The following is a 25,824-nucleotide window of genomic DNA, read 5'->3' as shown; positions in this document are numbered from 1 at the left end:
ATGTCTCTTCATCTGACTCCACTATAACCTGTAATGTCTCTTCATCTAACTCCACTATAACCTGTAATGTCTCTTCATCTAACTCCACTATAACCTGTAATGTCTCTTCATCTGACTCCACTATAACCTGTAATGTCTCTTCATCTAACTCCACTATAACCTGTAATGTCTCTTCATCTGACTCCACTATAACCTGTAATGTCTCTTCATCTAACTCCACTATAACCTGTAATGTCTCTTCATCTAACTCCACTATAACCTGTAATGTCTCTTCATCTAACTCCACTATAACCTGTAATGTCTCTTCATCTGACTCCACTATAACCTGTAATGTCTCTTCATCTGACTCCACTATAACCTGTAATGTCTCTTCATCTAACTCCACTATAACCTGTAATGTCTCTTCATCTAACTCCACTATAACCTGTAATGTCTCTTCATCTAACTCCACAATAACCTGTAATGTCTCTTCATCTGACTCCACTATAACCTGTAATGTCTCTTCATCTAACTCCACTATAACCTGTAATGTCTCTTCATCTGACTCCACTATAACCTGTAATGTCTCTTCATCTAACTCCACTATAACATGTAATGTCTCTTCATCTGACTCCACTATAACCTGTAATGTCTCTTCATCTAACTCCACTATAACCTGTAATGTCTCTTCATCTAACTCCACTATAACCTGTAATGTCTCTTCATCTAACTCCACTATAACCTGTAATGTCTCTTCATCTAACTCCACTATAACCTGTAATGTCTCTTCATCTAACTCCACTATAACCTGTAATGTCTCTTCATCTGACTCCACTATAACCTGTAATGTCTCTTCATCTGACTCCACTATAACCTGTAATGTCTCTTCATCTAACTCCACTATAACCTGTAATGTCTCTTCATCTGACTCCACTATAACCTGTAATGTCTCTTCATCTGACTCCACTATAACCTGTAATGTCTCTTCATCTGACTCCACTATAACCTGTAATGTCTCTACATCTAACTCCACTATAACCTGTAATGTCTCTTCATCTGACTCCACTATAACCTGTAATGTCTCTTCATCTGACTCCACTATAACCTGTAATGTCTCTTCATCTGACTCCACTATAACCTGTAATGTCTCTTCATCTGACTCCACTATAACCTGTAATGTCTCTACATCTAACTCCACTATAACCTGTAATGTCTCTTCATCTGACTCCACTATAACCTGTAATGTCTCTTCATCTGACTCCACTATAACCTGTAATGTCTCTTCATCTGACTCCACTATAACCTGTAATGTCTCTTCATCTAACTCCACTATAACCTGTAATGTCTCTTCATCTAACTCCACTATAACCTGTAATGTCTCTTCATCTGACTCCACTATAACCTGTAATGTCTCTTCATCTGACTCCACTATAACCTGTAATGTCTCTTCATCTGACTCCACTATAACCTGTAATGTCTCTTCATCTGACTCCACTATAACCTGTAATGTCTCTTCATCTAACTCCACTATAACCTGTAATGTCTCTTCATCTAACTCCACTATAACCTGTAATGTCTCTTCATCTAACTCCACTATAACCTGTAATGTCTCTTCATCTAACTCCACCATAACCTGTAATGTCTCTTCATCTGACTCCACTATAACCTGTAATGTCTCTTCATCTAACTCCACTATAACCTGTAATGTCTCTTCATCTAACTCCACTATAACCTGTAATGTCTCTTCATCTAACTCCACTATAACCTGTAATGTCTCTTCATCTAACTCCACTATAACCTGTAATGTCTCTTCATCTAACTCCACTATAACCTGTAATGTCTCTTCATCTGACTCCACTATAACCTGTAATGTCTCTTCATCTAACTCCACTATAACCTGTAATGTCTCTTCATCTGACTCCACTATAACCTGTAATGTCTCTTCATCTAACTCCACTATAACCTGTAATGTCTCTTCATCTAACTCCACTATAACCTGTAATGTCTCTTCATCTAACTCCACTATAACCTGTAATGTCTCTTCATCTAACTCCACTATAACCTGTAATGTCTCTTCATCTAACTCCACTATAACCTGTAATGTCTCTTCATCTAACTCCACTATAACCTGTAATGTCTCTTCATCTAACTCCACTATAACCTGTAATGTCTCTTCATCTAACTCCACTATAACCTGTAATGTCTCTTCATCTAACTCCACTATAACCTGTAATGTCTCTTCATCTAACTCCACTATAACCTGTAATGTCTCTTCATCTGACTCCACTATAACCTGTAATGTCTCTTCATCTGACTCCACTATAACCTGTAATGTCTCTTCATCTAACTCCACTATAACCTGTAATGTCTCTTCATCTGACTCCACTATAACCTGTAATGTCTCTTCATCTAACTCCACTATAACCTGTAATGTCTCTTCATCTAACTCCACTATAACCTGTAATGTCTCTTCATCTAACTCCACTATAACCTGTAATATCTCTTCATCTGACTCCACTATAACCTGTAATGTCTCTTCACTACAGGAGAAGTTGAAATTCTTCCAAGTTCCTCGGCGTACACCTCATTGACAATCTGAAATGGTCCACCCACACAGACAGTTTGGTGAAGAAGGTGCAACAGCGCCTCTTCAACTTCAGGAGGCTGAAGAAATTTGGCTTGGCCCCTAAGACCTTCACAAACTTATACAGATGCACATTTGAGAGCATTCTGTCGGGCTGTATCACCGCCTGGTACGTTAACTGCACTACTTGCAACCGCAGGGCTCTCCAGTGGGTGGTGCGGTCTGCCCAACGCCCAATCACCAGTGGCACGCTGCCTGCCCCCCAGGACACCTACAGCACCTAATGTCACAGGAAGGCCAAAAAGATCATCAAGGACATCAACTACCCAAGCCACGTCCTGTTCACCCTGCTATCATCCAGAAGGCGAGGTCAGTACAGGTGCATCAAAGCTGGGACTGAGAGACAGAAAAACAGCTTCTATCTCAAGGCCATCAGACTGTTAAACAGCCATCACTAGCCGGCTAGCCGGCTAACTCAACCCTGCACCTTAGAGGCTGCTGCCCTATATACATAGACATGGAATCACTGGACACTTTAATAATGTTTACATACTGCTTTAATCATCTCATATGTATATACTGTATTCTATTCTACTGTATTTTAGTCAATGCCACTCCGACATTGCTCGTCCGAATATTTATATATTTTTACTTTTAGATTTGTATGAATTGTTGTGAATTGTTGATACTACTGCACTGTTGGAGCTAGGAACGCAAGTATTTCGCTACACCCGCAATAACATCTGCTTCAATTTATCTTCATCTAACTCCAGGGCTCAATCAAACACGTCCTGATGTGGCTGAGAGCTGGAGCTGTAAATTTAGTGACAGCAGCATTTACTTCCGCTTAACACCCTTTGATGTCCATGGGAGGGTGTCTGATTGAAGTTTCTTTACCAGGCAGTCACACAGAGACACACATGTGGCAGATCAGAGCTGGTCTCACAAGGACCTAGAGGCTGAGCTGAGCTGTGTGTTCACAGTTACAATAACAACATTTGATTTGAAACTTAATCACCATCCAAATCAGCTTATCAGACAGTGCCTGGAGCGGTTGTGGACCAGTGGTTCTACAGTGGATAAGGAGCTGCTCCAGGTTCCCCGTTCTCAATCATCTGTTGTGGAGCGCAGGCACACCAAAGTCTCAGCCAAAAAGCTAGTCTTAATGATTTACTTCATTTTTCTCAAAGCTTTAATGAAACTTAGCTCTACGGAGTGTGTGTGTTTGTCTACATCAGGGATCCCCAACCCCGGAGAGCTACCGTCCTGTAGGTTTTTGCTCCAACCCCAGTTGTAACTAACCTGATTCAGTTTATCAACCAGCTAATTATTAGAATCAGGTGCGCTAGATTAGGGTTGGAGTGAAAACCTACAGGACGGTAGCGCTCGGGGAACAGGGTTGGAGAGCCCTGGTCTACATCTTTGGCTAAAAGCAACACAGTCACAGCAGGCTTTCAAGTAGTGATTCAGTGACAGCCTTTATCATTAGGACTCCACACAGAGCTCATGTTTGAATACTGAAACAACTGTTCCAGCAGCATCCAGTCACACACTGTATTGTAACCTAATGTGCTGTACCTGAGGAGGAGAGAACAGCCAAAGCACCCGTACATAACATGGGTGTTTGAATAAACCCTTAACTGTATGTGTGAAAATGATGAATTGCCAAAGCCATTTCCTATTTTGTATCAAACTTTTGATTGTGAGATGCCTGTTTGCTCAGAGTCTAGTTGCCAGAAGGATGGATCAAAGGGTTCAGCAGACATGCCTGTCATGAGTCAGAGGAATAAACCTCTTCATCCTGCCTCTCTGCAACTCCTCGATTCCCCTACAGGCAACATGAGAGAGTGATGCCTGCGGTTGGAATCAATACACGAGGCTACTAGAGAAAATACGAGTTTATTTTAAGACAGAGTGTATTTCTGTGGTAGTACATGTCGGTTTCTGACACATCACAGTTCTATGCTGTAGCCCTGGAGGGGAGATGATGTCTAGGGAGCTGTTGTAAAAAAAGTAGAACTTGTATACTGGTATACACACTCCCCTCCATATGTATTTGGACAGTTAAACATTTTTATTTGGCTCTATACTCCAGAATTTTGGATTTGAGATTAAATGTTTCATATGAGGCGAAAGTACAGCATGTCACCTTTAATTTGAGGGTATTCTCATATATATATTCCTATCTGTTCTACCATTTAGAAATGAAAACACTATATGTATCTAGTCCCCCCCCCCCCCATGAGAATAAGTCAGTAGTATTTGGACAAATTCACTTATAGTGTATTCAATTAGTCAAAAGTTTAGTATTTGGTCCCATACAGTATTCCTTGATTAGATGTTTCTGAACACTTCTAAATTAATCCTGATAATGCCATGATTAAGACAAATCATGAATGAATCATAAATAATGCCATTCAACTAAATAAGCATTTTTTTTGGGGGGGGGGGGGCAGTATGATCTTTGTGCCACATATCATTATTCACGATTAATTCATGATTAGCAATAATCATGGTAGCATCCACATGAAACATATTGGCACAAGACATTATTCACCATTCAGTTGCAAAACATAATCAGAAACACAGCCAAAACTAAAAACAAAAGCAACAATTAATTAAAAAAAAAAAACTTTTTACCCCTTTTTCTCACCAATTTCATGATATCCAATTGTTAGTTACAGTCTTGTCCCATCACCGCAACTCACGTACGGAGTCATGCATCCTCCGAAACACGACCCTGCCAAGCTGCACTGCTTCTTAACACACTGCTCGCTTAACCTGGAAGCCGTACCAATGTATCGGAGGAAACACCGTTCAACCAGCGACCCAACACATTTGAAAAGTCACAAGCTTGATGTAGTCATTGTGTGCAAGGGAAATGGTACCAAATGCTAAACTTTTGACTTAAGTCCAAATACTTATGATTTCTTCAAATGGGGGGACGAGAAACATAAAGTGCTTTCATTTCCAAATGGCAAAACAGGTAATGTATGTATGAAAATACCCTCAAATAAAAGCTGACATGTTGTACTTATCACTGAGTATACAAAACATTTTTGACATAGACTGACCATGTGAATCCAGGTGAAAGCTATGATCCCTTATTAATATCACTTGTTAAATCCACTTCAATCAGTGTAGATGAAGGGGAGGAGACAGGTTAAAGAAGGATTTTTAAGCCTTGAGACAATTGAGACATGGATTGTGTGTGTGCCATTCAGAGGGTGAATGGGCAAGACAAAAAATGTTAGCGCCTTTGAACGGGGTATGGTAGCAGGTGCCAGGCGCACCGGTTTGTGTCAAGAACTGCAACGCTGCTGGGTTTTTCACGCTCAACAGTTTCTCGTGTGTATCAAGAATGGTCCACCACCCAAAGGATATCCAGCCAACTTGACAAAACTGTGGGAAGCACTGGAGTCAACATGGGCCAGCCTCCCTGTGGAACGCTTCCGATACCTTGTAGAGTCCATGCCCCAACGAATTGAGGCTGTTCTAAGGGCAAGGGGACACACAATCACACACACTCATTTTTTGTGTTAAATTAAATTGTAATAGAGAGAAAAGTAATACGGTACCTTAGAAATATAGTAGAATGCTGTATCATGTCAAAATATGAAAAATACATTTTATAGAGTAAACAACGATCATTTTAGAAAGTTTCTTACATTAGGATGGTGCAATACATTTCTGACTATTCACACTGTAATGTTTGGTCTATGTATTTTTCAGTGTCTTTCTTGTACAGTAAGGACCAGTCACTGCATTAACAATCCATATAGAAGTGTATAAGAAAATGAGTCAGAAACCAAAATCAAATACCAATATATGAATCTAAAACACTTATCCATGTGTACATATCCAGGATTTGTCCTTAAAATATTAAGGACATTTATATTGATGCTCCAGAAAGTCTGATGGTTGTTTTCAGACCTGAACAGTGGTCTAACATTGAGAAGAATCGTAGATCCAGCTATATGCCTCAATCCCCAATCAGTGGGAAAGGTCGGCACCATCTGTAATGGTACAATCCAACGGTCCAACTATCTTCCATTCATTTGGGATTGAGGCATACTGTAATTATAGCTGGATATACACTACAGATGGCAAGACTCAACACTACATATGTTGACTCATCTGAACATTAGACCACTTTGTAAAACTGCCAAACTTTGTATTTAACTAAAATCAACATTTGCTGTTGTGTTATTCCTGAGCCCTTCCCTCTTGGTCTATCCACAGGTCTGAGATCAGATGAGTAGACAGGGTCGTTTCTTCACCTTGGTGGGCTGGGGGCACAGCACCGCTCGGATGGCCTCGTCAAAGACCGTCTTCAGCCCCCGCTGGGTCAGGGCAGAGCATTCCAGGTACTTCACCGAGTCTACCCAGAAAACACACAAAAGATGTATGAGGGACATGAAGAGGATAGACTGTTTATCTGGCATAATGCACGGCTGGCGGGCGATGATTCCAAGAATGTGAAGCTTGGGCGACATGAAATCTCAACAACTATGCAGTATAAGGACTAAGAGCAGAATACAAAGTGTTCCATGATACTGTACAGCTCTGTGAACAACAATCGTTAAAATGACAGATAATCAATCAATCGCTGATTCAGTCATATCCAATCACAAGCCCAGAGTGACCACTGTATACCAATCATGGTAGATATCTGATGCACGATCACTAATTCAGGATCCCAGAGACCTACATACCTATCTCTTTGGCTAGTGCTAAGCCTTGTGGGTAGGTGATGGGCGCTAGCTTCTTCTCCTTCAGCTTCTCAATGGTTTCCTTCTCGTCCCTCAGATCCAGCTTGGTGCCCACGAGGATGATGGGTGTGGAGGGGCAGTGGTGTCGTACCTCAGGGTACCACTAGTGGGAGCAAGCACACACACACAGAGTAGGTCAACATGGCCGCAGCAAAAGATACTGAATTACTTTTCACTTCCTTTTCTGTGATACAGCTCATTGTTAATTCTACCAAAGATGATCTATATTCTGACAAGATACTGGACTGACCGCTTTAATAATGATAATAAATGTCCGCAAAGCGGACTGCAGACAGGAGGAGGCGGGGTCCAGCGGGAACATTCTAACCAATGAAAGGGCGCATACACGTGTGAACAACAGGCTTAACTCCGAAATGAAATAATTTTTCTCAAAGTTGCAGGAATGCCATGTGTGTCCACTTATATCAGAACATTCGTAACAACCTAAACATTACAAAATGTCTATTCGATCAAATAAGGCTCCCATAGCAAATTAGAATTACATTTTTTTGTTGACGAAATTCGACACTCATTATAAAAATCCCTACTTGTGGACAGATTTTGGGGACAGATTTTGGGGCAGAGTCAAGCCTCTCGCTCCGTCTCTTCCCCTCTGGTTCTACTACTGTATTATGGAGTAGCCAGTTAATGCAGAGGTTGATTCCTGGTATAGCTCCTCACACATAAAATCTAGGATACTCTGTCAATTACTATTATTATTATTACTACTATCATTACCGTCATTATTATTACACACTATTCAAATAAAATGGCTGCTCTCTTGTTTCTATCAGTCACTCAATGAAAAAGGAAGTTCCTTCTTCCGCATTGAGTTACTGATAGAAACAAGAGAGCAGTGTATGCTTTTGCAGAATAGGAAATGAATGCTTATGAATGACGTTAGTGAGTCACCTTCACTTATTTTACTGTGCCTCTGTTCATTTGGAGGCCTTTCATCAGCTTCTCTGCTTAACACCTGGTTAACAGCTCTACGTATGTTTATACGTCATTAATTATTGGCGTCTCTAATACAATATAGGACCCATCCTGCAAGCCATCATTAGCTGTTACAGCAGAGTGGAGGGAATGTCAAGGTTGAAAATGTTTCCTTTTTATAGAGCATGAATGTATAGTAATGAGAACAGTGACAGTGAAGCACGCACATACTGTATACACACACACACACATTTCAGGTATTTCACTGAGTCTACCGAGAAAAAACACACACACACACACACACACACACACACACACACACACACACACACACACACACACACACACACACACACACACACACACACACACACACACACACACACACACACTCTGTGAAAAATGCATTGAGAATTCTCGGTACCATTGCACCAAGGTTTTTCTGCCTCTCGCGTCTGTCTCTCTTTCATTGCAGGGTAGCCATTATTTAGTCATCGTCTATGGGGACAAAGCGCCGTCTCCTCTGCACTCTTTGGCCTTCCTGCCATCAAACCTAGAATGCCGCACAAAGGACTGGGGTAGATCTCACAGAGTCTTAGCTCCTTAGGAGGACTCATTGGAGAAGAGCAGCTTTACAATAAAAGGCTTTCACTATTCAGGAACTAAGGGGTGATGATAATGGAAGACATAAACCACAACACTTGTCTTGAGAAGCTTGGAGAGAAATTCAAGCTCCAACCATTTACCCAGCGATGGCTAATTGATTCTTGATCTCCTGCTGATCCAAAATGGTGATAGCAGTAGGAGGTATACCGTGGCAATAATCAGAGATAACACGGGTCAATTGAATCTCCTTTTGACAGGAAAATACCAGAGTGACATGGGTGGGTTAGTGTGAGCAACATGCTACATGGCTGTGACTCTGGCTGTGACTCTTCCCCCACACAGTCTGTAGCTTACCTTCCATGTTAAATAGATCCTAATGTTACCTGAAAGCCTGGTAATCTACTAAGGCTCCATTTGCATACATGGTCAATGTTACCATGGAGACTCATTGGGAACATGCCATGAAAAAACAGACTGAGAAAGATGGAGAGAGGAGGAAAAAACGACTAAAGAGTTTTGTTCTTGAAATGTGAAAAGTGGCAAACATTTGCATAAGGGCTGGAGAAGCGAGATTGCTATTGTTTGAAGTTAATCATAAATTAAAGGGCTGAGTAAAGTCATTTGGGAAAGCGGTGCGATTCGAAACGGCACAAATTGGAATGGATTAACACTGATCTTTTCAATAATTGCCAATATCAAGAACACTTTTCTTTTCGCTCCTTCTTAGTTTGAGCACTTGAAATCTATGTAGTAGAATAAATGACACATGAATACTTTCCAGCGACCTACCAGACCTGCCTTCAGACCACTCTGGACCATATTAGGGTTGTTTGACAATGTCATATCAAGTAAAGCAGATTTATCAAACTTCATTGTCTTTTGACTTCCACTGCTCTTGATATAATGCTGTCCTCTCCAACACTGACAGTTCCCAAACTAATCAGCTCAATTCAAACAGTTGACATTGAAGTCAGAGGAGTCAGACACTTAGCTGTCATTTTTTACATTTTATTTAACCTTTATTTAACTAAGAAAGTCAGTTAAGAACAAATTCTTATTTACAATGACAGCCTACCAAAAGGCAAAAGGCCTCCTGCGGGGACGGGGGCCTGGGATTAAAAATAAAAATAAATATAATATAAATATAGGACAAAACACACATCACAACAAGAGAGACAACACAACACTACATAAAGAGAGACTTAAGACAACAACATAGCAAGGCAGCAACACATGACAACACAGCATGGTAGCAACACTACATAACAACAACATGGTAGCAACACAAAATGGTAGCAGCACAGAACATGGTACAAACATTATTGGGCACAGACAACAGCACAAAGGGCAAGAAGGTAGAGACAACAATACATCACACAAAGCAGTCACAACTGTCAGTAAGAGTGTCCATGATTGAGTCTTTGAATGAAGAGATTGAGATAAAACTGTCCAGTTTGAGTGTTTGTTGCAGCTCGTTCCAGTCACTAGCTGCAGCAAACTAAAAATAGGAGAGATCCAGGGATGTGTGTGCTTTGGGGACCTTTAACAGAATGTGAATGGCAGAACGGGTGCTGTATGTGGAGGATGAGGGCAGCAGTAGATATCTCAGATAGGGGGGAGTGAGGCCTAAGAGGGTTTTATAAATGAGCATCAACCAATGGGTCTTGCAACGGGTATACAGAGATGACCAGTTTACAGAGGAGTATAGAGTGCAGTGATGTGTCCTTTAAGGAGCATTGGTGGCAAATCTGATGGCCGAATGGTAAAGAACACCTAGCCGCTCGAGAGCACCCTTACCTGCCAATCTATAAATTATGTCTCTGTAATCTAGCATGGGTAGGATGGTCATCTGAATCAGGGTTAGTTTGGCAGCTGGGGTGAAAGAGGAGCGATTACGATAGAGGAAACCAAGTCTAGATTTTACTTTAGCCTGCAGCTTTGATATGTGCTGAGAGAAGGACAGTGCACCGTCTAGCCATACTCCCAAGTACTTGTATGAGGTGACTACCTCAAGCTCTAAACCCTCAGAGGTAGTAATAACACCTGTGGGAGGAGGGGCATTTTTCTTACCAAACCATATGGCCTTTGTTTTGGAGGTGTTCAGAACAAGGTTAAGGGTAGAGAAAGCTTGTTGGACACTAAGAAAGCTTTGTTGTAGAGCATTTAACACAACATCCGGGGAGGGGCCAGCTCAGTATAAGACTGTATCATCTGCATATAAATGGATGAGAGAGCTTCCTACTGCCTGAGCTATGTTTTGATGTAAATTGAGAAGCGCATGGGGCCTAGGATCAAGCCTTGAGGTACTCTCTTGGTGACAGGCATTGGCTGAGATAGCAAATTTTCTGACTTTATACACTGCACTCTTTGAGAGAGGTAGTTAGCAAAACAGCCCAAAGACCCCTCAGAGACACCAATACCCAATACTCCTTAGCCGGCCCACAAGAATGGAATGGTCTACCGTATCAAAAGCTTTGGCCATGTCAATAAAAATAGCAGCACAATATTGCTTAGAATCAAGGGCAATGGTGAAATAATTGAGGACCTTTAAGGTTGCAATGACACATCCCTAACCTGAGCGGAAACCAGACATCAAGAAAGCCAGTCAGTTGATTATTGACAAGTTTTTCCAACACTTTTGATTAACAGGGCAAAATAGAAACAGACCTATAAAGGTTAGGATCAGCTTGATCTTCCCCTTTAAATAAAGGACGAACCATGGCAGCCTTCCAAGCAATGAGAACCTCCCCAGAAAGGAGAGACTGGTTAAAAAGGCCGGAGATAGGCTTGGCGATGATAGGGGCAGCAACCTTAAAGAAGAAAGGGTCTAAACCATCTAACTCTGTCAAGTTTAAGGAGCTCCTTTAGCACCTCGGACTCAGTAACCGCCTGCAGGGAGAAACTTTGTAGCGGGGCAGGGGAAAAAGAGGGAGAAGCATCGGGGATAGTCGCATTAGAAGGGGTGGGAGATGAGGAAATGTTGGACGGGCAAAGAGGCATGTCTGAGTCAAATAGGAATCCTGACTTAATGAAGTGGTGATTAAAGAGCTTAGCCATATGCTTCTTGTCAGTAACAACCACATCATCAACATTAAGGGACATGGGCAGCTGTGAGGAGGGTTTATTCTCCAGGTCTTAAACCATTTTCCAGAACGTCTTGACAAAGCCTATGGCTGAGGCAATGGTATGAGAAGAAGCAACAATAAAAGTGTTTGAAAAGGGTAACGTTTGGCAAGCTTTTTTGGTGATATTATAACTCTTTGATGTGAATTCAACTTCTATAGTAGTGAGTCAGTTTAAAACCCATGACTTCTGGAGAGATGGAGATGGAGAGACAGGATGGGACAATTACTATCTTTTCATCAGAACGGCAGTAGAGAGATAGAGGGCTCAAGGACAGCTTCGTTCAGCAGTAGCTGAGAGCTGCCACGGTGACATGTGAACTGTGTGCCCCGTGCAGTGAAAAGACACAGACCCTGACAGTTACCTGGGGGAGTAGGTAGAGGTCTCATCGTGCATTAGGCCAGTTAAGTTCACATGGGACATCCATGTTTGACTCCGTTAAAGAAGAGATAATTACTTCTCTCTGACCTGAATGAATATGATTTCCATTGATGAACAGATTTCTATATCCTATCCAAATGGAGTGAGGTTCATTGGAATCCAATGGGATGCAACGTGCCACCTGAATAGATGTGCTGTTCTAGTCCTTGGATTTGAAATATTTTATTTATGACTGTCTGACTGAAACGACTAAGCCATGGCCTCCGCAACAATAGGTAGAGCTGAAAGCAGCAGAACACAAAACAACTATTGATAATACCATTACGCAGACAGTTAAAATAGAAAAATATTAGTTGTCCATTGGACTATATCCTATTTCTGTACCGTAAATGCCAGAATCTGCAATATGTTTGTTTTATTATACGGTACACTTTGATTTTCTATTGAAAGCAGGTAAACCAGAGTAGCCTATCCTTTTAAATTGATTGATGTCTCTATGTGTTTAGCCTCACTTCATTATCTTGATCTTGACAGGCATTTTATAGATTAACTGGCATACTACTGTTATCCTGCTCTGTTTTCCATCACCCCCCTCTGTATTACTGACAGATGATGACCCATCTATATTCACAGAAAGGTAAGCACATCTAAATACCCCTGTGCTTTAGGAGTGATCAACAGTATTGACACGTTAATCTCTCCGTATAGTAATCTATAATGTATGCTATATACTGCAGCTCTTGGGGATGCTGCAGCCTTTATAATGGCACTGTGTCAATCAACACCTACATTATGAGAACAATGTCATCCGCTATCCCTGCATTAGGTACAGAGGAAAACACCGGCGGTGGATCAAATAGAATATGTGTGTATTGCATACTATATGTACCTATACATTGTAAGACAACAGCCATGAAGATCACACAGCATCCACTCACCTTGGCTCTGACGTTCTCAAACGATGCTGGGCTCACCAGAGAGAAACAGATGAGGAACACATCCTAGGGGACAAACATAGTGTCTGATCAATGGTAGTATTAAAGGTGTAGGGAGATGTTGATGTTGTAAACAGATTAGATCTAGTGATTCATATAGTGTATATGGTCATTGGTCAGTGAAGGTGTAGGGAGTAATACATGTGGTTGTACTGAAGGGTAGAAAGGTGTATCAGAGTAGTAGAAGACGTGGGGTCCGAAATGATTGACACTTTTGATAAATATGAGCGATAAGGACTATATAAAATGTAGTATGCAAATACTGAACTATATTGTGTGCTCCAAACAATGTGGAAATTATTTTATGCTAATACAATTGCTCAAAGAGATTTAGTTTAACAAGTAATATTATGTTTTTCTCAAAAAAGTAGTGGTCAAATTTATTGACACCCCTAAAGATTCTTATAAATAAAGTAGTCAACAGCTTACATCCTGAATGAATCGTGAATAATGATGAATGAGAAAGTTACAGAGGGTCAAAGATCATACCCCCAAGACATGCTAACCTCTCACCATTACAATAACAGGGGAGCTTAGCATGTTTTTTAGGGCTATGATCTTTGACCCTCTGTAACCTTCTCATTCATCATTATTCGCGATTCATTCAGGATTATTCGTAATCATGGCAGCATCCATTATTAATTGGACAGTATACAGTCATTACTGCTCATCTTTATCAAGGGTGTCAATAATTCCGGACCCCATTGTATATAATTTGTAATAGAGATTCTGTATGTGTGTGTGTGTTACCGTCTGAGGATAGGACAGAGGTCTGAGTCTGTCATAGTCCTCCTGTCCTGCTGTATCCCACAGTCCCAGGTTCACTGGCTTACTGTCCACCATCACATTGGCTGAGTAGTTATCAAACCTGGAAGACAAATAAGTCCATTACATCTAGAACATATCACAGTGAAAAACCTTACACAGAATATACAGTATACAGTTTATTAGGTACACCACCCCGTTCACGAAAATGTATCGCTCCTACAGACAGTGAGTCACATGGTCGTGGCTTGCTATATAAAGCAGGCAGACACCAAGACAACTTGAATCCATGGACCCATCCTGCCTGGTGTTAACGGTACTGGTGTGGGGAATGTTTTCCTGGCACACGTTAGGTCCCTTGACACCAATTGAGCAACAATTGAACGCCATGCCTCAAAGAATTCAGGCTGTTCTGAAGGTAAAGTGGGGTCCGACCCGGTACTAGATAGTGTACCTAATAAACTGGCCACTGAGTGTATAAAAACTGCATAACATAGGTGTTTGTGAAAGTAAAGTCAATATCTAGCATACCAATTCCTAGAATTATTGTGAATATAATATTATTTCCTATTTCTGGTTATTGGTTGCATTATGTAGGCCTTTGGTTGCATTATGTATGATGTTTGTCCATTCAGCCCACACATGTCACTGTACCAGCCATATCATGTCCACTGTGTCTGTCTGTGGTCCAGTACTTACACTGTGGGGATGTACTCTCCAGGGAAGGCGTTGGTTGTGTAGCTGATGAGCAGGCATGTCTTTCCCACAGCACTGAAACAGACATTGGGCAATCAGTTGTGTGCCAACACATACACACACATTGTCTTGCTGCAATAGCACATTGACACACTCGTGCGCACACACACACACACACCTTTACTCTAGCACACACTGAGAGAACCTATAGTCATTACAGGGTAGCTGCCAGAGTAACTCCCTTCTCTTACAAAAAAAAACACATGTCAAATTCACAGTTTCACATGTGAAAACTGCATTTTCACATGTGAAATACTGTAGCTGTTTTCATATTGAGGTAAAATTTCACAAGTGAAACCATATTCATTTTTTATTACATAAGTTAGAATTGCATTTTCACATGAGAAAATCACATTTGGAGTTGCATATGTGAAAAAAATCCACATGAAAGTAAAAATAACATTTTACTCCAATGTTTGTTAACAAAGTTCATGTCAACAAACACTGTATAGCCTAAACATATGGTTAAAACTATCATTTTGATATCATGGATGGTCAGTCCTTGCATCCATAATGTAGTCTATGGATTTGAAAGTGGTTGCGTTTCTCCAGCCCCATCCCTCAGCGTTTTACCGAAACTGTGGTGGGGAGGACACCTGTTAATGTTTCAAATAAGGATTGCCGCTATAAACTCCTTAGTTTAGATTACAGTTTTTCCCAATTTCTAAAACACAATTTTGCAAACTAGGCTGGTTTTATCAAAATACTTTACACAATTCACAAAACCACACACCCAAACTGCAAAATATCTCATATCCTGCAAAATGAAGCACTGCAACCAAAACTACATATAGCATTATCAAAATCAAACATTTGCACGAAATGGTACACTCTTCATTCATATTACCAGATTTGTCTTACCAACTACACACTGTTGGGCATAATGAAAAGCACTCATCTTTAGTATGATTATGTTGTCCCATAATACTAAAATAGCTCAAATTGTAGAAAATTCTTCAGATGCACAGAAATATTTGCAGATACACACACATGCTGTTGAAACATTTTATTTTTCACCAAACAAGTCAGTGCAACATATGCACAGCAGATATATTTACATTGGACTGAACAAAAATATGCTCACAAAAAAACAGTAAACTGAAAAAGAAAATTGCAGAAAAAATGTGCAGAAAAAAATAGAAAAAAAAGAGGCAAGAAAAATAATTAGGCAGCATCTTGCCGCACAGCTGGGTCTGGCCACAACGCCTCGTCCACATCACAGCTGGGTCTGGCCACAACGCCTCGTCCACATCACAGGCAATATCTTCCCTTGCCAGACATCGAGGGAAGAAGCGCCTTGAGTGCCTTAACCATCCCTGAATCGCACCCACATCAATCTCATCACATGCCTCTTCCATAGCCTGCACAAGAGGCATGCGCACAAAGGGCTGCCGGTCATATACCTTCCACCGCCATGCCAAAAATAACTCTTCTATGGGGTTCAGAAATGGTGAGTATGGTGGGAGGTACTGCACGAGAAATGGTGGGTGGTCAGCAAACCAGTTTTGGACTGGGGCTGCACGATGAAAGCTCACGTTGTCCCATACTACAACGTACCGGGTTCTTTGATGGTCTGCATCATTCATACGCTCTGGTGGTATGAGAATGTTGTGGAGTCTGTCCAGAAATGTTAGAATATGGGCTGTGTTGTATGGTCCAAGGTTGGCATGACGGTGGAGGACACCATGCGTATTGGAGATGGCAGCGCGCATTGTGATGTTCCCACCACGTTGGCCAGGAACATCTATAATGGCTCTGTGGCCAATGACGTTTCTCCCCCTTCTTCTGGTCTTTGCTAGGTTGAACCCAGCCTCCTCTATAAAGATGAACTCATGTGGGATTGCATGAGCATCCATTTCCAGTACTCCCTGAAAACAAAGAACAAAAGCAGTCAATATGGTGTTATCCAGTACACTGGGAAACAATGTTGCGTGTAGTGTACTGCAGTCAATATTGTACTTACATCCACATATGCTCGTCTGACCCCTTTGTTTCTTTGAGAGTTTCTCTCAAACGGCACCTTATAAAGTTGTTTCATTCTGATTTGGTTTCGCTTGAGAATGCGAGCCAATGTGGACAGACTGACTCGTTGAATATGGTGTTGTCTTGGATGATGTGGCTTTGAATTTCTCGTAATCTGATTTCCTTATTTTCCAAAACCAAGTTTACAAAATGGCAGCTTCCTGTACCCCGGTGAACATTTGGGCCCTTCCTCCACCATGGTTGCGTCTCTCAGTCCTTTAGAAAAACAAAAATATAGGGCTTGGACAATGCAGCCTAAAGATATTTCCCCCACAGTAGAGTAAATTCTACAGGAAATTTGTGCAGTTTAGTGTATGACATCAGCCATTCATGAAGTAAACAGGTGTCACCCAACTGATACACTATGACATGGGGTGTACTACAGTGTGAAAGAAATGTTGGTTACATACCTGTACTCCAGTCTAAATGTCCGGATGACACAGGCGACAGTAAAACGGCTCAAGTTGGGCTGCACTCTCTGTCCAGCCTCTCGCATTGTCAGCCCATGGTTGATGACATGATCAACTAAGATTGCTCTGATTTCATTTGAAAGTTGTTGTCTTCTTTGGCCATGAACTCCTCTACCAGCTCTACCCCTACCTCTCACTCTTCCTCCCCCTCTCATTCTCACCCTCCCTCTTCCTCTCTCTGCAATGCCTTCCATTGTTGTTGTAAAACAAAGGTGCTCACCTGTGGTCTTTTCATAGTGCTTACTTCCTGATTTAAGTGGTAACAATTAACCATTGAGGTGTTTGGCCAGGTGGCACATGTATTGGCCAATTAGCTCATGTAGTGTCATTTTGAATGGCAGTGTTTTGAAATGGCAAACATGTGACTTTATGTCAGATTGTTGTGTCTTATGCAGAGAACCGTGTGCAGTGCATTTAAAAAGTGCCATTTTGAATTGCAAAATGTGTGTAAAGCAGAAAATGTGTTTAGACTTTTGGAGACTTGAGAAGAGGTTTTGCTCTCTGTGTGTCAGTTTAAATAATAAATAATAATGTCATTTTAGTGTGTTAGCAATTGGAAAAAACTGTAATAGTGTTACTACTGTCACGTTCTGACCATAGTTCTTGTGTGTTGTGCTTGTCTTAGTGTTGGTCAGGACGTGAGCTGGGTGGGCATTCTATGTTGTGTGTCTAGTTTGTCTGTTTCTATGTTTGGCCTAATATGGTTCTCAATCAGAGGCAGATGTTTTGTGTTGTCTCTGATTGGGAATCATATATAGGTGGCTTGTTTTGTATTGGGATTTTGTGGGTGGTTGTTTCCTGTCTCTGTGTTTTCTCTGCACCAGCTAGGACTGTATCGGTTTGCCACATTTTGTAATTGTTAAGTGTTCACTGTTTATCATTTTTAAACATGTTGAGCACCAACTACGCTGCGTCTTGGTCCGATCCCTGTTACACCCTCTCTTCTCGTGAAGAGAGGGAAGGCTGCCGTTACAACTACATGGTGCCATTCTCTAGTGAGTGAGTTACTTTTGTCCCATTAATATCAAGCAAAACTTCTGAAGTCAATAACAAAATTCTTAGTATTGCAAACAAAAATAATGATATTGAAAGCAAAACATAAATCCAAAAGTATTGATAGCAAAACAAAATATTGCAAGGGGGAAAAAATGTCAAAGCGAGGGCAAATTAATTGTAAATGGATGCAATTAAATTAAACAATTCTACCTATTTTTGGTTGTTACCCTGGCCTTTGCTTTCGCTGCCTTTTTCCAGTGGTGGAAAAAGTACTCAAATCTCATACTTGAGTAAAAGTAAAGATACTTGAATAGAAAATTACTCAAGTGAAAGTCACCCAGTAAATTACTACTTGAGAAAGTCTAAAAGTATTTGGTTTTAAATATACTTAAGTATCAAAAGTAAATGTAGTTGCTAAAATATACTTAAGCATCAAAAGTAAAAGTATGAATAATTTTAAAAAGTACTTATATTAAGCAAACCAGATGGCACAATTTGTATTCATTTATGGATAGCCAGGGACACACTCCAACACAAAGACATAATTTAAAAACAAAGCATTTGTGTTTAGTGAGTCCGCCAGATCAGAGGCAGTAGGGATGACCAGGGATGGTCTCTTGTTAAGTGTGCGAATTGAACTGTTTTCTGTCCTGCTAAGCATTCAGAATGTAACAAGTACCTTTGGGTGTCAGGGAAAATGTATGAAGTAAAAAGTACATCTTCTTTAGGAATGTAGTGAAGTAAAAGTAGTCAAAAATATAAATAGTAAAGTACAGATACCCAAAAACACTACTTAAGTAGTACTTTAAAGTATTTTTACTTAAGTACTTTACGCCACTGCTTTTTCCAGTTGCAAGTTTTGGCACATTCATTCCAGCAGGATAGCACCCTGCATCCCACTGTTGGTTTGCTAAGCAGGGTCGGTCCTGGTCCGTCCATGGATGGGAGACCAGACGCAGATGGAAGTGGTGAATTTTTTTTTCTTTTTTTGTAAGGGTTAGCTGCATTAATATGGTAAGAAACGTAAAATTGCAGATTACGTAAATTCTTTACATTTTTCTGGTTTGGAAAGCTTCCACCATATTTTCGCCAGAATACCATCATTAAATTCAGCTTGGTGTCTATCATGGTCCACTCCCACTCATGATAAATTGGTACAACAACAGCACACCAACACATTTTTTGTATTTTCCCTGTGCAAAGAAGATGCCAATATACTGTCCTTATTGCTTGCTACAGTATGATGAATGGCCATAGACATTCTAACTATGTACAATGTGCTGAATGAACAGCATGATGGTGCCTGGCTTCTTTCAAACTTGCCTACATTACGAGAAGCAGTAATCCACTTTCTCTAGCTTCTTGTCAGTGTTCTAAAACACCTCTGACAGGCAGCAGCTAAAAACACAGTCAAGGTTTTGTCAGAAAAATTCCAATAAGAAGCACGCACCTGCATGTACAGACAGGAGGGAAGGAATGCTAGTCTGAGGATTTTTAGGGCAAGGTTAGAAAGTGACACCCCGGGCTATACGTAGGCAGGCTACCATCAGCTTCTTCTACAGATTGGCTCCACCTTGAACATCATTAGGTTAACATTCAAGGTTGGGTAGAAGAAACCTGATAGATGCCATTGAAAAGAACTGGAGAAACATTCATAGTTTATACCCTTGTGGAAGACATGATTAGTAATAACTTACTGTATATTATATTAGGTGGCAAGAAGCAGTTCTGTCCACACTAACTGAAGTCAAGAGAGAGGTGACATGAGAGAGAGAGAGAGAGAGAGAGAGAGAGAGGTGATATGAGAGAGAGGTGATATGAGAGAGAGAGAGAGAGAGAGGTGATATGAGAGAGAGAGAGAGGTGACATGAGAGAGAGAGGTGATATGAGAGAGAAAGAGAGGTGACATGAGAGAGAGGTGACATGAGAGAGAGAGGTGATATGAGAGTGAGATACAGGGTAGTGTGATAGTGTCTGTTTCCCTCTCTGTGGTGAGTTAGTGTGTCATTGACTCACACACACATGCTGTTGACTGTGGTCTAAGTGTAGGGGACCCGTGCTTCCTACTCTCCACCTGCTCCTCCTGCATGAGGCTCCCTCTCTCTTCTTACCCCCACACACAGATGGACAAGGGAAAGGGGTGGATGGAACCCCTAAATCCAATGATGGCATTGTGATAACTTACTACATGAACCTGATGGAACCATGTGAAATGCTATATTCTATGGTGCATCTGAAAGGTAGTCCTTTTAACAGGGCAATTACTTTTCAACTCAAAGTTCTACAACGGAAGGAAAGACAAAAAAGTGCCAATCATGCTACAGTAGTTAAAAGTTACTTTACAATGCTTTTCAATGATACTCCATGGTGGGAATCCAACATATACAGCATCTGACTTTAAACACCAACCTAATTACCAACGGCTGGGCAGAGTTCATTTTTAATGCTCTCACTTCTCACTCAGTCAGAAGGCCTAAAACAAAAAACAACAGAGGAGGATATAGATGTCAAAATCACACTTACACCTAAATGCCACACTCCAGAATGAAGTTGTTGGCCTATTTGTGTCCTATTTTGTTTCTGTCACCTCTGCCTTGATGTAGCCTACAGGAATAAACATATCTATGTTCCCCACGTATACATACTGTATGACTGCATTCAAACAAGTAAGCCGTCACAGTTTCAAAGCTATTCAAGTCTCCTGATCTACAGGGGTTCTCCACATAGGGGACCGGGGTGTCAGAGTTGGCAGGAGGCAGGGCGGTGACACTGAGTGACAGTCAGGACGATAGGGGCATAGAACCTCTCATGAAGTGTACCTTTGTAAAGTATTTATCTTTTTCTGTCATTCTCTCTCTCTCTCTCTCTCTCTCTCTCTCTCTCTCTCTCTCTCTCTCTCTCTCTCTCTCTCTCTGTCTCTCTCTGTGAAAAGTTTAGACAACCACTCCCTCTCTCTTTCTCTTCTCTCTCTCTCCAGTTAATGTCACCTCTACCAGCTCTTACTGACACTGACCCATGGGCCCCCTTTCTTTCCATTTACTGTAACCAGCATCCTCACCCACTGAGCACTAACTGACACTGGACGTCGATGGACGTTGAAAAGTTGCTTAATTTTGTTAGTCCGACCTGGCCTTAATTTTAACATCCACAGACGTCTGGACATGCATGACTGGTTCAAAAGTTTGGACAGTAGAGTATAGTACAGTACAGTGAGGTAAAGAATAGTTCAGTACAGTAAAGAATAGTTGAGTATAGTTCAGTACAGTACAGTATAGTGAGGTAAAGAATAGTTCAGTATAGTTCAGTACAGTAAAGAATAGTTGAGTATAGTGCAGTACAGTACAGTACTGTAAATAATAGTTGAGTATAGTTCAGTACAGTACAGTACAGTACAGTACAGTACAGTACAGTACAGTACAGTACAGTACAGTGAGGTAAGGAATAGTTCAGTATAGTTCAGTACAGTAAAGAATAGTTGAGTATAATTCAGTACAGTACAGTAAAGAATAGTTGAGTATAGGACAGTACAGTACAGTACAGTAAAGAATAGTTCAGTATAGTTCAGTACAGTACAGTACTGTAAATAATAGTTGAGTATAGTTCAGTACATTACAGTACAGTAAATAATAGTTGAGTATAGGTCAGTACAGTACAGTACAGTAAAGAATAGTTGAGTATAGTTCAGTACAGTACAGTACTGTAAATAATAGTTGCGTATAGGACAGTACAGTACAGTAAATAATAGTTGCGTATAGTTCAGTACAGTACAGTGTAGTAGAATAGAGTGGAGTAGAGTTCAGTACAGTACACAGTAGAACACACTAGAGTTGAGTACACTATAATGTACTGTACTGTACTATACTCTACTACACTGTAATCTACTCTACTACACTGTACTGTACTGTACTGAACTCTACTGTACTCTACTGAGCTCTACTGTGTAGAGCTGGGAATTGCCAGGGACCTCGCGATATGATATTATCACGATACTTAGGTGCCGATACATTATGTATTGCAATTTTCACGATTCTCACGATTCTATATGTATTGCAATTCAATACTGTGATTTTATTGCGATTTCATGGTCAAAACATATTGCTCACCATATGTCTGCTGCAGAAGGACATGAGAGAGCCATGAGAAAGCAAGTTTTTTTGTATCCTTCATGGAAATAAAAGTGCTGAAAACAAATTGGCTCCCTATTTTTAAAAAACACTGGCGTTTTGTTGCAGGTACAGCCAACTAGCCCAAAAATAATATTGAGATATTGTCAAAACGAGTACACCCAAAAATAATATCACGATATGTAACTGTATCGATTTCCCCCCCATCACAACTACTGTGCTGTACTTTAATGTCCAAACTTGTGAAACATAGAATTCTATAATTGGTTCAGATTTGGTCCGGTCCAGAGCAACAGAATGTAGTTTTGTTTGGTGGCGGAGCTCATAAACAAAACAGCCAGTGTGTAGAATGATACCCAAATATGCATATTTCTACTTGTGTACCTACTTAGGATACATCACCATGAAGAGAATGACATTCATATCCATATTTATGCATTTCTGTGTAGTACAGATCAGGGACCCATGATGAAATTCCATTCTGCTACTGGGTGTAAATCCACTTCACTTACTATTCTAAAGCTTCCTGTTGAAGTTTCCTGTTGAATACAGGCCATTTGCTGTATAACTGCACTTTGTCGAAATACAAAGAACAAGCAAAAATGTGTCTTTGGTCTTTGCATCGACCGTGTATGAGAATGGTGTTGTGGGTGTTAAAGGTGACTGTGTTATAGGTGGCAGCTGTGCTTTTGTTCCTTTATTAACCATGAGACTGTGCAGAGTGCACCACAGACTAAAGAGGAAGTTAAAAACTAAAACTGGAGGATAAAAGCAGCATAACAGAACTTCTCTTTTACAAAACGAGAAGAGGTTTAACGAACGGAGAACAGGAAAAGACTGCATTGACCTCACTGACTGTTGTCTGTCTGTGTCTTTGTAAATGTTCTCTTTAATTGAGGCCCTCATTATCACCAACTACTCTCCATCTCCTCTCTCCTACAGACATTACACCCACGGATCCCAATCTCCAGATAGCATCTCAGCATCCATTTTGTCTTATTCAACTTGTCACCAATCTTACATACACTCCAAAAGGGTTCTTCGGCTGTCCCCATAGGAAAACCCTTTTGGGTTCCACGTAGAACCCTCTGTGGAAAGGTTTTTTACATGGAACCCAAAAGGGTTCTATCAGTAACCAAAAGGGTTATTCAAAGGGTTCTCCTATGGGGACAGCCGTATAACCGTTTTAGGTTCTAGATAGCACCTTTTTTTCTAAGCGTGTAGGCACTTCCTTCCTGTCTTCTGAATTCGGTGTGTATTGCTACACTGTCTCGTCCTTATTGATTTAAGGGCTGTTGAACAATGTCATTATCAAGTCATCATACATTCCTCAACCTGATGTTAAAACTGCACATGCAAATTAGGAATTTAAAGTGTTAATTGTGTGGCCTGTTTTACAGATAGAGGTTTGCTCTACTGGGAAGTTCCTGCCTTGAGGGCGTCATTATGTTGTTGTATTGACTCTGTGGTGAAGACCTATTGAGCTTCTGGACATCAAGGTTAATACTGTACACAAAAGGACTGTTACTTAAAAGTATTAGTTCTTTGTCTAGCTAATACAGATTAGAACAAGGTTAGATTGTTCTGTGGAACCTTTTACAATTTTGCCCCCCTCATGTCTATCAAGCTGACAGAACACAGCTATGAGAAAGGTATGAAAAGTGCAAACTGCATACAATAACCTCATCATTAAGAGTATGACAACCAAATTGAAATAAAAAGTACATACATTCCACATTACTGCAGCTCCTATATGCAATATAAAACGAATTCATTCAGAAAAAACAGAAATTGTCTCTTGACACAAGAATGTGTAGTACAATACGCAGAGAAAAATGAATCTCATAATTAATAGATCATTGAAAGAAGGCTAAATAGAGTTTTTCTAAATGTCCACTTTTTAACACACCCAAATCCAAGTAGCCTACCAGTTGTTGAACTGCGCGCATACATAATTTAAAGAACTTACCCATCTCCAACCACTACACACTTGATGGCTTGCATTTTCCAGGGGCTGATTTAACAATTTGTGAGTTTACACTTAGTAGGCAAGACAACAATGTAGAATCAGGTACAGCACAGGAAATACGTTTGCCTATCTTTTCTTGCCCACCGCCTCGACTCTGGTGTTTACTCTTGCGCAGTGCAGTTGAATGCAGCGAAGTTTATCATTGGGTCTACTGAAGCACATCTCTCATAGCAGGAAGTTGGCCTATGTGAAACTGTGATATTAATGTCCTTCAAATGTGATTAACAAAATGCTCAGTGAAGCTTTCAGAGGCTGACATTATGACTCACACTGACATTTAAGCATATCTAGGCTATGACTTTATTGTCCCAGCGCGAACACACTTTTTTTCACCTAGGCTATGACAGTGTTATGCATTTCCGTTTTATTTTCACTAGATGGTGTCCTATATCAAGAAACTGGGCACAGCGTTTGACAAGTAGCCTATACTCACACAAGTTATATAAACTGGGCTGACAACTAGCCTTTACTCACAGAAGTTCTATGTTTATTGTTGCAGAAATCTGTAAATGAACATGAAAAATCTGAAAAGGCTGCTTTTAGGCCTAGCTAAGAAGTAGTCAGTGAATTATATCATTTCAAAAAGTAGTGGATTTATTAAAAAAACACTTTTGATGCCTAGGGGTGCGTTCGTAAAATGTGCTCTTGCTATCTTTTCCGATTTCAGATCACTCTCGTCTGAGTGTGCAGTAGTGCAGAATAACTGATGAATTTACGAACATGCAACACCCTTTGAATATGACCGGTGTCGGCAAAAAAAACATAGTTAAATTGTTGCCATCAGCACAGTTACAGTCACGAACGCTCTAGAAAACATGAAAACAGCCTAACCAGCTCTGCTAGGGCGAGTAAAATGGTCAGATTGAGGTGTTCTCTCGTTCATGTCTGGAAGTAGCTAGCAAGTTAGCCAACTTTAGCCTATTAGCTTGGGTGCTTGACTGCCATTGTGAGGTCAGAACACTCGGATCAACCCTACTCCTTGACCAGTGTGCGCTTTGAACGTCCCCCCAAGAGCGAAACACGTTGAATTTACGAACGCTCAGAGCGCACTCTGGCAATCCAGAGTGAATTTACAAACGCACTCACAGTTTGAGTTGCGCAAGTCTGGGCATGGTACTTGACTTGAGGCGTCACAAGTGGCTTCCACCCCTGCCTGAAGCACTCTTCCCATCTACTGTACATGTCTACATGAGTGTTGTCAGAACGTAATTACTCTCTCATGACCTCATACATCTATTTATGAAGGTAAGCAATTGGTTGATCTATTAGTCTCCCCAGAGTTTCAA

General features: G+C 40.7%; 1 protein-coding gene across 2 annotated transcripts; it reads right to left on the bottom strand.

Annotated features, from left to right (window-relative positions):
* Window positions 1-6,055: 6,055 nt before the first annotated feature.
* On the bottom strand, window positions 6,056-24,644 carry LOC120034160 (ras-related C3 botulinum toxin substrate 2). Of its 2 annotated transcripts, none has more exons than XM_038980610.1 (6): window positions 24,479-24,644; window positions 14,841-14,912; window positions 14,127-14,244; window positions 13,320-13,382; window positions 7,279-7,438; window positions 6,056-6,944 (listed from the first exon to the last, which is right to left on the bottom strand). In XM_038980610.1, exons 1-6 carry the CDS (start codon window positions 24,511-24,513, stop codon window positions 6,814-6,816), a joined length of 579 nt encoding a protein of 192 aa, XP_038836538.1. In that variant the 5' UTR covers window positions 24,514-24,644; the 3' UTR covers window positions 6,056-6,813. The 2 variants fall into 2 exon arrangements, with proteins under 2 accessions (XP_038836538.1, XP_038836539.1); XM_038980611.1 differs by having other exon boundaries at window positions 6,884-6,944; window positions 7,275-7,438.
* Window positions 24,645-25,824: the final 1,180 nt, after the last annotated feature.

The sequence above is a fragment of the Salvelinus namaycush genome, chromosome 41, assembly GCF_016432855.1.
Source record: "Salvelinus namaycush isolate Seneca chromosome 41, SaNama_1.0, whole genome shotgun sequence".
NCBI lineage: Eukaryota > Metazoa > Chordata > Actinopteri > Salmoniformes > Salmonidae > Salvelinus > Salvelinus namaycush.
Note: the sequence above shows the minus strand (reverse complement) of the source record. Positions and strands in the feature narration are given on the sequence as shown.